The sequence below is a fragment of the Globicephala melas genome, chromosome 14 (genome assembly GCF_963455315.2).
Source record: "Globicephala melas chromosome 14, mGloMel1.2, whole genome shotgun sequence".
NCBI lineage: Eukaryota > Metazoa > Chordata > Mammalia > Artiodactyla > Delphinidae > Globicephala > Globicephala melas.
Genome location: NC_083327.1, coordinates 21,760,206 through 21,773,520, shown reverse-complemented (window position 1 = coordinate 21,773,520; position 13,315 = coordinate 21,760,206). Strand labels below are relative to the sequence as shown.

At 38.7% G+C, this 13,315-nt stretch overlaps 1 protein-coding gene across 3 annotated transcripts in view; it reads left to right on the top strand.

The window, feature by feature from the left end:
- Window positions 1–13,315, top strand: part of RNGTT (RNA guanylyltransferase and 5'-phosphatase) — a 250,178-nt gene that overhangs the window by 53,266 nt on the left and 183,597 nt on the right. For all 3 annotated transcript variants that reach the window (XM_030859487.3, XM_030859485.3, XM_030859481.3), the window contains one exon: window positions 8,564–8,699. In XM_030859487.3, the coding sequence (XP_030715347.1) occupies window positions 8,564–8,699 (136 nt within the window). The remainder of the gene's footprint in view (window positions 1–8,563; window positions 8,700–13,315) is intronic.

Below are 13,315 nucleotides of genomic sequence, written 5' to 3'. Positions count from 1 at the left end.
TACTTCAAATAGTTTTTGTTTTCAAAGGTTGAAATGTTATTTGTGTCAACTAAACAGATTATAGCATTATGTTTGAAAGTAAAGCTGTGTGTAGGGATTACATTGTTTTATCATCAAATATTGGTCTTTTTGTGGAAGCAGTGTAAGCAGTGATGTTTCAAGTTATCTGAAGTCTTTTTCTGAGATTCCTTAATTTATGTTGGTAGACTTTAGGTTGTGTTTCCATAGAATTGTAGTCTAAATGGTGGTTTGGTTCCCAACCTAGCCTATAAAGCTTGCTTAATTCCTAAGGTAGCTAAATCATTTACTGTGTTTGTCTGCTGTGAAAAGCGACAATATGTACTGTTTCAACACAGGTAACCAAACAAACTATATTGCAACAAATAAAGAAGTTTATAAAAACTCTGTTGGGGAAACGAACTTGATTTTTATAAGATGGGGAGGAGCTAGATTGAGAGCATGATGGAGACTGGGGGGGACTTTGTGACACTGGTTATTTTGTCTAGGTGGATCAGAAACTCATGACTTTTAATTTTGCTTGATACAGGTGTGTCACTAGCCTCTGGTAGAGCTCTCTTAAGCTCATTAATGGAACTAAGTGAACAAGGTGAGAAGGAGGAAAATGGTTTTTCATTTTTAAAAATTGTGGTAAAATATACATAACATAAATTTCTCTTTTGTTTAACAGTTGAAAGAAATGGGGGAAAAATGGGTTAAAGAGGATGTGGATATACTTTGCAAAAGAGATTACCAGAGATCAAGTTTACTGAGCAGTGAGCTAGTGAGAGAAAAAGGCAAAGTGTGCCTAACGCCCCATGGGGAAGGAAGAAAGCTGGGGTTCAGCAAGTCAGCAGTTCTTGCATCGTTTCTGGAATAAGGTCTGACAGGCATTGGTGGGTCGGGGCCAGAGTCTGACCAACTGCTCTTATGTCAGAAAGGTTTATGATTGTATCTGGGGAAGTGGCTTTAAATTGTGAATTTCTTTGCAAGAGATTTTAATATAACTGTATTTCTCTACAGTCTTGAGAATTAGGTTTCAGAGGCTGTATACCAGTTCTACTGGGAATAGAAATGAGAGGAAATGTAGCTGGTATAGAAACAGTAGAGGTTTGGCAGTGAATTCTTATGAGAGAAAAGATACAAAGGGAAGGTGGACTCTGGGCTTAACATTGTACACTTATCTCTGTTGAAGGACAGGAAATAGATGGCATATCTCTTGGCATGAAGTTATTGTGTAAAGAGCTGGTATCACATAACCATTGGTGTTGAGGATAGTTTGGGGGACATTACAGTGTGGTTCTGTCATGGGCACATATAACTTACTTGAATTCAGCAGTATATAGTGGGCAAAATGGGAAAAAAAAGCAACAACCAAACAGCATATCCATTAGCATTGCATCGACTGTAAGCAGTAGAAATCAACTTTTGCTAATGTAAACAAAGGAGTATATTGGAAGGCTGGCTCTCAGGAGAACCAGTCTCAGAAAATGGATAGGAATCAAGGGAAGCCAGGCAGCAAGGACCAGAGCCAAGGTCAGGCACAGGAACACTTGGAATAGGAAGCCACCACTGGCACTTGGTGACGGTGCCTCTGCTGTCTCTCCGAATCATTTTTAATCTATTCCTGTGCCTCACTGTCTCTCAAGTTAAAAGTTCTGGGAAGGGAGCATTTGGTTGTCTGACTTAGACCCTACTTCCAGCCTGCTAGAGACAGGGATAGAGAAAATCTGGGCCTTTTGGTTTCCAGTGTAAAAATGAAAAGATCCATGTCCGTATCCTGTCTGTCACTTCTCCCCAACGAAACTGAACAGTGACTGCTTCCTCCTCCTGTGCTCCATGGCTCAGCAAATAAAGTGCACTCATTCCTCCTGCCAGAAGCTTGGGAGTCCTCCTCGACTTCTGCCCCTCAGCCCCGTAGCCAGTCAAGAGCACACTATCCTGTCAGTGTGCCTCTTACACGTTTTGAATTTATCCGCTTACCTCTAAGTTATTATTGCCACTGTAGTCCCACTTGGAGTACCATAAAAGCCTCATAATTTCTCTGGTCTACAGATCGGTTCCTATCCTATAGGAGTATACATTATGTGGAGGTGAACTTTGAAAAGTACAGATCAGATTGTGCTGTTAGTTTGCTAAAAGCCTTTCAGTGGGCTGCTGTTTCTCTACCTGCTCTTCCTCAGCTCCCGTTCCACCCTTTTAAACTGTGATGAGGGACTCCGCAAACTGCATTTCTCCGACTCCCTTGCCAGCTTGCCTCTTGTTGGGTTTTACCATGGGGAGCACGTAGGAATTTGGAATGTGAGAGAAGTGACTTCTCTTGTTTCTACTTTCTTTACCCCTCCAGCCGCCAGCGACAACTCTTACTCCGTTCCCAGCTTCTTTTGGCACTCCCAGCACCAACCGCACTGCTCCCTCTCAGAGGTGCCAGCTTCTGGAGGGTGCATCCTAGGCAAATGAGTGCCGCTTGCATTTTCTCACCCACTAGGCTGTTTGAGCATCCTCCCTTCTGTGCTTCCTCTGTAGAGATTGAAACTTGAGGTGCTGTGCTCCTCTCCTTAGAGGTCCAGGTCTTAGCCATTTAGTGCCACCTCCTTAGAGGTTTGAGCCCTGAGCTCCGTGGACCCCCGCCCCCACCTTCCAGGCCCCGAAATGCCCATCCTCCAAGCTCCTGGCCTCTGATAACACGCCTCTTCCGTTTTGTTCCCACAGCCCTTTAGGTGGTAGTGCTTCCTGCAGTTACTCATCTCTTGTTATCTTCATCTTCCCTTGTTAACCTTTTCAGCTTTCCAATATCTTTGTAACCAGTTTCCTGTATTACCTATCTTGGGTTTGAATTACCCATTATGGTTTCTGTTTGTCTCATGCAAGGGGTTTTCCACTTTCTAGAATAAAGAGAAAAAGAGTTTTCATGAATCACTAAGTCCTTGACTACTTCTCTAGACTTAAGCCATGCCATTTCCCTCTTTCTCTCTATGCTTCTGTATTCTGAATTTTTTGTTGCCAAAACACGCACCTTCTGTTTTTGTCTCAAGGATATTGCAACTGGTAGACTGTACCAAGCACTGGTTCTCACCACACACCCCATCTCTCCTTCCCTTTTCCCTCCACCCCCAACAGAAGTTGCTGGGTTAACTTCTGCACAATGCAGGTGGAGGCAGGATACTGTAGAGGTTGTCGAGATAGATTATTGTCTAGGTTTTAATAACACCTTTGCTATTTTGCCAGCTTTATGGCCTTGGGCAGGTTACTTACTGTGGTTTCAGTTTCCTCATCTGGAATATGGGAACAATAATTTTCCCTACATGGTAAGATTGTTGTAAGGCTTAATTGAGTTAATATAAAGGGCTTTGAACACTGCTCCGTGCATAGCCATTGCTCACTAAGTGATCATAACCTGATGTTATTATCAGCTACGTGAGAATCCCTCTGGGATGCCTTTCCTGATATCTGAACTCTGACAGATTCTGCCTTTTGTATGCTCCTGTAGTGCCTAGTACTTCACCTTGTCAATACTTATTATGTTTGGGATTATTTGTTTAATGTCTTGTTTTCTTGTTAAGGGTACTAATTATATGAAGTTAGATGAAGAACCTGTGCTCTTCATTGTTATATTTCTAGCATCTGTGCCTGATAACTCGTTGGCCCTTTAGTAAATATTTAAAAAAATTAACTGGTTAATTATTTAAAACAAAAAACCATAGTGAGTTTGATAGGAATTGGTACAAGAGATGGTGGTGAAATGAATCAGTTTAAATGATCAACTTTTCTGTTTTTATTACCCACTATGAATGCTTTATAATAGGAGAGGAGAAATACCTGCTAATTTTGAAGCTGCTGTGGTATATGACCATCGAGGTTTAACATCGCATCTTATTTTATTGCCAAAGGAAAAAACATTTCTCAGACTCTGATTAGACTATATTTCTATTTTTTCTTTTTTCTGTAGTTTAACATTTTTCCCCCTGGCTTGTAAAAGCAATTTGAGCTTATTTCTAAAATTTCTTAAAAGTACAAAAAAGTATAATAAGAAAAGCAAATATTATTGATAATTCTGCATAGAGATGACAATTCTCTGGTGTAGGCTTTCCTGTCTATTTTACTATTCATACAGAGTTTTATCTCCCTACCCCTCATAGTCATACATTCTGATTTTTAACTTGCTTTTTCTTCATTTAATATATTGTGGATCTCTTTCCATATTAATGAATATTGGTGATAAATTTAAATTATAAGATGTTTAAAGATTATTTTACCCTCAGACTACTATTAGGAATGTGAGTTAAAACTCTAAGGTGGTATTAGTTACCAATATTTTGTTTTTAATCAGTTTTCCTCTTTAATTATGTGCTTCCTGAATTGTATTAATGTATAATTGGTGGTTTTACTTGATTAGCTATCTCACATCTCAGTGACTGCAGCTTTTCTAGTCAAGCTGGAAAACCAGTATTTAAAGTAAAGCAGTTTACGCGGGAATTCCCTAGTGGTCCAGTGGTTAGGACTCTGTGCTTTCACTGCCGAAGGCCCAGGGTTTGATTCCTGGTCGTGGACCTGAGATCCTGCAAGCTGCGCAGCGCAGAGCAGTGATAAATAAATAAAAGCAGTTTATAAATTTGGCTTTTCTGTTATTTATATGGTTTGGTATATATACTTCAATATAAAAAGTGAATCAATGCTTTAATTCAGTGAAACTTCTGTACTTTTGTCTTTTTTTTTTTTTTTGTGGTACGCGGGCCTCTCACTGTTGTGGCCTCTCCCGTTGTGGAGCACAGGCTCCGGACGCACAGGCTCAGCGGCCATGGCTCACGGGCCCAACCGCTCTGCGGCATGTGGGATCTTCCCGGACCGGGGCACGAACCCATGTCCCCTGCATCGGCGGTGGACTCTCAACCACTGCGCCACCAGGGAAGCCCTGTATTTTTGTCTTTTAATGAGAATGTATATAATACAAATAATTTGGTAATTCTGTATATTAAATTTGCAGTTGAGGTTATTTCCACATTCCTTACCTTTCTTCCCTAACAGGAAATAGCTTCTTATTTTTCATGGGTATCACATAACAAAAGTACATGTGATTCGGAATGATTGGAGTTCAAACCAAAAATCACATTCCAGAAACTTTTGTTCCAAAGCCTGAAAATTTATATGTGCAGAAGAATCTCTGAATACCAACTGCTAAATAATTTCTCTGATATCTCTGCATATGTAAGCTGAGTTTCCCATGAGCAATCCTTTATAATGAATTCCATCTTCTAATACCTTTCCTTCCTTGGTCTTTTAAATCTGTTTATGCATAAATATACATAGATAGTATTTTCTTTTAATTGATATTCCACTTGAAGTAAAATCTGATAGATATGTATGCATTCATATATATATATATCTCAAATAAGTGTGTTAAAAAATGAATAGAGAATAATTATGACAGAAAAAGCAGAATGTACCAGCACCCTGGGATTTAATAATTATTCTATTTGAACATTATATTTAATTCGGAGCTTCTGGGCAGCCAGTGAAAAGGGAAATATAATTTCTGTTGTCATCTTATGATCAGAAGAGGGAAACCGTTTCTTTATTTTTGGCTGTGTTGGGTCTTCATTGCTGCATGCGGGCTTTCTCTAGTTGTGGTGAGTGGGGGCTACTCTTCATTGTGGTGCGTGGGCTTCTCATTGTGGTGGCTTCTCTTGTTGTGGAGCATGGGCTCTAGGTGTGTGGGCTTCAGTAGTTGTGGTGCGCAGGCTCAGTAGTTGTGGCTCGCAGGCTCCAGAACTCAGGCTCAGTAGTTGTGGCGCACAGGCTTAGTTGCTCTGCGGCGTATGGGATCTTCCCAGACCAGGGATCGAACCCGTGTCCCCTGCATTGGCAAGCGGATTCTTAACCACTGTGCCACCAGGGAAGTCCTGTTTCTTTTTTCTGAATTCTGAAATTTGTTAGCATAAGCCAGCTTTTCTCACACTGTGAATATAGAATACTAATTCTGGACTTCCCTGGTAGTGCAGTGGTTAAGAATCCGCCTGCCAATGTGGAGGACATGGGTTCGAGCCCTGGTCTAGGAAGATCCCACATGCCACAGAGCAACTAAGCCCGTGTGCCACAACTACTGAGCCTGCACTCCAGAGCCCGCGAGCCATGACTACTGAGCCTGTGTGCCACAAATACGGCAGCCCACGTGCCTAGAGCCTGTGCTCCGCAGCAAGAGAAGCCACCGCGATGAGAAGCCCGTGCACTGCAACGAAGAGTAGCCCCCGCTCGCTGCAACTAGAGAAAGCCCGCGCGCAGCAACAAAGACCCAATGCAGCCAAAAATAAAAAATGAATAAAATTAAATTAAAAAAAAGAAAAGAATACTAATTCTGTCGGATATTAACAGATATCAGGATTAAGTTTAGGAAATAATGGGCTAAATAAGATAAACAGACTATTGTATGTTTTCTTTGTTTTTAAACTGGAGAAAAAGTTTAATAACATGTATATCTCCTATATACATGGGAGAGACCCAGGAAAACTGAGTTACTCCTTCCATGTTTTCTTACAACCTTAAATGTTCCTGATATGTATCTTGACTTTCCCAGAGAAAGATATAGTGTTTCCCTAATTTATTTTGCCATGAAATCCTAAAAGTAAATAATAAGCTTTGCAAAATGCTGACCTAGGTCCTTAAACAACATGATGGATTGTGTCTTCAGTACCATTTTTGCAGAAGGTATCACAGGCTTTTTATTTGCCCTATTCTTTTTTTTTTTTTTTTGGCCAGTCAGCACGGCATGCGGGATCTTAGTTCCCCAACCAGGGATCAAACCCATGTCCCCTGCAGTAGAAGTGCAGAATCTCAACCACTGGACCGCCAAGGAAGTCCTTATTTGCCCTATTCTTATGTTGATTTAAATTCTCTTTGAAATACCACGCAGGGCAAGGTTGACTTCTTCAAGAAGACTAGACTCTCCCTATCTACTAGGATTTGTCACTTTTGGAAAGCACGTGCAGGAGCTTCGGGAACTAAGTATTCCTGTTGTCTGCCAACCTGCTGGCCCGGCAGTTGGTCTGACTTTCTCAGATGCACAGTCAGTCCAGACTGAGGCTGATTTTCTTTTTCCAAGCGCAACCTGAGTCTTCACAATCCCCATCTCCTAAGGATACAGCTCTTTCAATACATAGCAAGGGCCCGAGTCCTTCACCTCCTCTCCGGGGGCCTGCTACGACTAATTATTTTGAAAACACTAGTAACAGCATGCTTCCAATCCAGTCCCCAAATGTCAGCCCCTTTGGTCTGCCTTGCTGCTCTTCAGCCTGTTGTCACACAGTTCTGTTACCTTAATCAGCCCTCCCATTTCTCCTCGTCTGTCCTGAACATGTCTCTCTGTTTTTTATAACAGTTGTTTATGGGAAACAAATTGTCCTCTATATTAGCCACCATGTACTACATTTGCTTCCGTCTCTTTGTTGAACGTTTCTTCTGTCCCTCAGCCTTAAGTTGATTTAGCTCTGTCTTTGAGTTGCTGCTTTTTTTTTTCTGACCTACCTCATGGGTAGGAAATTAGGCAGTTGGTCCGCATTCTCCTCTATTCTCAGTGGTACATCCAGACTATTAGTCTTCCAGTGTTTCATTTAACAACAAACAAGACAACACAGTGATTCTTCTGTTCCTTTGAGGCTCATGACTTTTAACTTTCTAACTTATTGCTGTCAGATTTCTCTCATTCTTTGAAGAGTTTGGTACCTGGGTATGGTCTCCATTTTCATCCCAAATCTTGCTGTTATCTGTTTGGTAGTATAGCCTGTTGGTCTGTAATTTCCTTGACTTGAATTCATCTGGACTTTATTTTTATATATGGTGTGCAGTAGAGCTCTGTTCTTGATGATCAACTAACTGGGAATCAGTGATAGTAACTCGGCCATTTGGAGGATGACACATTTTAAAGTATATAAATTCCCTCATATATTGATTGGCTAATAAAAATTCTCATGAGCTTGTGTTAAAAAATATTTTAATTTTATAGTAATGAATGAGAGTTGTACCTGAAATGGTGGTATCTGGTTGTATCATCACATTAATTCAAAGAGAGAGGTTAGCTGTTTTGCTCACTGTTGTGTGGCAGAAGGAGCATTGGATACTTTGACGTCTTGCCATTTGCAAATCACTTTCTTTTTTTACTGCAAAGTGGAGAGAGTAATTCCTAATTTGTATAGTTGCTGAGCCAATAAAATTCCGTAATTACATATATGTGTGTTTGTGTGTTTCGTAAACTTTGGTGTTTAAGATCTAATAAAAATTAGAGAACCGTTCTCTCCTAAGATGGGTTATAAGGTTGCTCTTGAACATCACATTGTTTCCGTAAAAAGCTTTGATTTCTCTATACCGTATGTTTTTTATAGGAAACAAAAACGTCTTTAAAAAAGATTTTGTTATTTGTGGTACTTTAATTTGAATGATGGTGGAGGGGGGACTCTGGTGAACATTATTCCAGGCAGCTATTGTAAGTCTAAGGAAAAACAATTCAACTGATATTTCTTACGACTCTATTCTTGAATTTTACTGTTAATATTATCTTTTTAATGTTTCATTTAAGGTATATGATGTTGATTGATGGCACAAATGAAGTTTTTATGATTGATAGAGATAATTCAGTGTTTCATGTTTCAAATCTGGAATTTCCATTTCGTAAAGATCTCCGCATGCATTTATCAAATACTCTCCTAGATGGGGTAAGTCATATTTTATCTTTTTTTAAAAAATATCAAACATTGCTGTTTTTCTTTCTTGTGCAAGTAAATATGTATTTTTAATAACTAAACAGGAAATTTAGAATCAGATCCAGTTTTTTTTTAAAGTTTTTTTATTGGTGTATAATTGACAGTTAAAAAATTGAATCTAGTTTTTGTTAAGATGTTAAATTCCATTTATCTCTTACCTGCACTTACTGTCACTTGATCATTGTCTTAGATACAGAATAAGTGAACAAAATTAAATCTTAATCTTTTGTTCTTTGTGATTGAAAAAAATTCTTACTGAAAAACTCATTTTATTGTTTTACTTGTCAGTTGAATTTTAATTGAGTGATATGACATATCACATTTTTCCTTGGCTCTTTAGCTATATGAACTAATAGTTCTTGTTGAAAGAGGATCGTGTCTTTGAAAGCAGCCACTTGTACTTTTACATTTGAATTTTGAAAGCTGATAAGAATTTTCCCATTCAGAAAATCTATACTTAATAATCATAAAATTACTTGATTAAAAATATTTTAACTTTCTCCTGTGCAGACGGCTTTCTTCTCCCCAATTCTAAATGTATTCGTTCATTGTAAATAAAAATTAAAATAATACAGAACATTACAAAAAAGCTGGTAAAAATCACCTGAACTCTTAACCATTGGAGTAACTTCTGTTATCATTTTGATGAACATTATTCCAGACTTTTCTCTGTGCCAGAACATTCAATCTTACATCTGCTCCTGAAGGATTCACATTCATATTAGTAATACTAACTCAGAGCATAGATTCTTAAACAGAATGTCTATCAGAATCTTTTGGGGACTTGGGACCCCTTCCAGTCCCAGTAAGATTCTGAGTACAGGTACCTCTGCCCTGGCTGAAAATGAGTACTTTGGTCAAATATGTACCCACGTGGATAGTTACATAATTTTGCATGAAAAGATTTAAATGTTACATCTGTTTTGTAATTTGTGTTGTTTTCACTTAGCAATGTGTTTTGGACCTTTTTCACATAAAAGTCTGAATGATAGACCACTGTATATGTAAACACTGTAATTTAGGGTTTCCAGACTATCTTGCTTATGAAAATTATAGGGGATGCTTGTTAAAAATATGGCCTATCCCAGTAGCCTATCCTAGACCTAGTGAATTAGACTCTCCCAGGGGTCAAGTTATCTCTATTTTTAATAAGTGCCCAAGTGATTTTAATTAGGCAAGTTTGACAAACAATTCTGTAATTAATTTAGCCAGCCCTCTTTTGGTGGACATTTGGATTTTTTGTATTATAAGACATACTTGTATGCATATCCTTATACCTTTTTCTTTCACAGTTGTGCAGTTTTTTTTTTTTTTTTTTTTTTTTTTTTTTGCGGTATGCGGGCCTCTCACTGCTGTGGCCTCTCCCGTTGCGGAGCAACAGGTTCCTGACGCACAGGCTAAGCAGCCATGGCCCACGGGCGCAGCCGCTCTGCGGCATGTGGGATCCTCCCGGACCGGGGCACGAACCCGTGTCCCCTGCATCGGCAGGCCAACTCCCAACCACTGCGCCACCAGGGAAGCCCAATTGTGCAGTTTTATAATTAAGATTCTTAGAAGTGAGATTCTACTTAAAGTAACTGAGGAAAAAAGAACTAAATTGGCACAAATAATTAGGTTTCAGCTTGGCTTGCTTCAGGCTGGATCTGGGGACTCAAGTGATATGGGCCATGCTGTCTTTCTCTCTCTTTCTTTGCTTACTTGTCTGTCTGTTCTCACTCTGCATGAAGGCTCTTTCCATGTGGGAGGCAAGTTGCCTTGCAACCCAAGCAGAAAGGGAACTTTTCTCTCCCAATATCCATATATCAATCCCAGGGAAGATTCCAGAGGGCCTTGCCTAAGTTATATATATATCCAAGGAAGAGAGACAGTGGAGACCAGGGGCTCATAGGTGGCAGTACCACTTGGAGTACAAGAGACGTAGTCCTCCCAAGGCAGGGACAGTAACCTGATACACTGTACTGTGTTCACTATGTTGGATTTGGGGGCATTACCCGTTTTAAACATTGACATGTATAATTTCCACCCTTCTTTCCAGAAAGTTTGAACACACGTATAGTTCAGCCATTCTAAAGGATCTATGCACTGTCTTATTAAACACTGGGTTTTGAAAATTTTAAATCTTCTAATTTTAAATGACTTTTTCATTTTAGGAGACAGTATAGCATAGTGGTTAAGAACCCTGACTCTAACTGATGGTGTCTTATTGGCTCCATGAGTTATTGTATGAGGGCCCTAATATCGTTTACTCAGTTTCGTCATCTGTAGTGAAGTTAGGCTAATAACAGTACTTAGGTCTTGGTGCTGTTGTGAAGATTAAGTTGGATAGTTTATATAAAGTGCTGATAATAGTGTCTGGCACATAGTGAAATAAATATTTACCTCTTAATTTATGTGAATTGTTAAGGAGGTTTAATATTTTTTCACTTCTGTTTTACTGTATTTAGTACAATACAGAGTTACTATATTTCTTCTGTGAGTTGCCCATTCAGATCTTTCATACATTTTTCTGTTGGGTGTTCATGTTTTTCTTACTGATTTATGAGAAGTTTTTGTCTATTGGGGTATTACTTTATGACCCATATTTTGAAAAAATAATATTTTTTCTGGTGTTTTCGGTGGCACAGGTTTAAATTTATGTAGGTAAATTATAAACACCTTGTTTTTTTTAAAAAAAATATTTATTGGAGTATAGTTGATTTACAATGTTGTGTTAGTTTTAGATGTACAGCAAAGTGAATCAGTTATACATATACATAATTCACTCTTCTTTAGATTCTTTTCCATATAGGTTATTACAGAGTACTGAGTTCCCTGTGCTATACAGTATGTCCTTATTAGTTATCTATTTTATATATAGTAGTTAAACACCTTGGTTTTTAATATTTGGCTTTTGTGTCATTTTACGAAAGATATTTTTACTTCAGAATTATTATAATAGTCCCCTGTTTTTCCTTCTAATACTTTTATGGTTTCATTTACATATTTAAATATTTGATCTATCCACGATACATTTTGGTAAAATGAGTAAGATAGGGATACAGTTTTATTTATTTCCAAATGTCTAAATTGTTACCTCAGCACCAGTCTGCTAATGTATTTTTCCTTTTTAATTAGGTATATCATTTTTATTGTATATGGGATTCCCTTATATCGTTGTTTGTTTCTTGATTCGCTTTCCCATTCCATTAATATTTTGGTCTTCCCGTGGTAGTTTTAGGTTGACTTACAGGCTGTAACTTTAGCATACAATTTAATGTCTGATAGTGCAAGGATATCCAGTCTCTTGGCTATTCTTAAGTTTGTCACTTAGATTTTGCTCTCTTTATTTAGCTTTCGGGTGAACAAGGCTATTTGAGAAGTTAGGCTGAATTAGTGTGTTATACTTTATGTGCAAATCTGTACAACAAGAAGCTTGTATTTTTCTCTGCAGAATGATCTCTGGTAGGCTTATCTCCAGACCATTTACCTTTCTGTTTGCTATGTTTGGTTGTGTGGTTTATCTCTTTGCCACACCTTCACTATTTTTCTTTGGAGGGAAAAGGGACTCTGCATCTTTCTTATGGCTTCCCACAACTGTAAGTTTCTTTTCTACAGGGATACTGCTCATGTTCTTTAATATTTATTCACTTTTTCAGTATTGAACCTTTTTCACAAGGCAGATGGAATTATATCCGGCTAATAGTCTCTGGAATTTGTATGAGAATGCTTCCTGTCTTAAGATGAAATTTGCATCTCTGTTTCAGATTTATATCAGTCATATTGGGAAAATAGTGAGTAGCTTGTGAATGTTCATTTAAACTCTCAATGATAGAATTACCCTAATGAAAGCCACATGCATAAAATATGTATTTATTTGTTTAACAGAGGGAGTACCATTTTCCAAGTGACCTGAATGCTTGTTGCCCCAATCCCATGTGCTTTTTAAAAAAATTTACCAGGTAAATATTGGAGTGTGCAAGCCAGAAGATGGAAGACTGTGATTGGAGAATGAGATGTTTGAATCAGCCACTTCTGAGGTATAGTTTTGGGTGATGAGAAGGTTCAGGATGTGACCTAGAGAGAGTGAGAGTTTGAGGTTGTGTGGAGAAGAGCAGTGGACATGAGATCAAGGAAAATTTTAGATGGGTCATAAAGAGTGATGACAGAAGTCCAGGGAGAGGTTGACTGAGCTGGATATAAAGATTAGAAAGAAGGAAAGAAGGTAGTATAGTTGATTGAGACCGAGTGGCAAACGGAGACTGAGCGAAGAGTAACTATAGAGTCACAGAATTGTCTATACTGTGTACTCTGTGAGGCTACTAGTATTATAAATTTTCATTCCTGTGACGGTGTGCGTGGTAAAATACTTTGACATATATACGTAAACTTTTTAACACATTTGTGCGTGTGCGCGCACGCATGCTGCACGTGCACACACACACCCCCTTGTGGTTGACAGAGCCACTGCATAAGGTTGGAAGTATTGCTACTGCACATCTCCAAGGTGTTCCGTTCTTATCGTAGTTGATGTGACAGCTACCCCGCGAGTTGTGCTGTCCATAATCTGCATTGCCAATACAGCAGCTCTG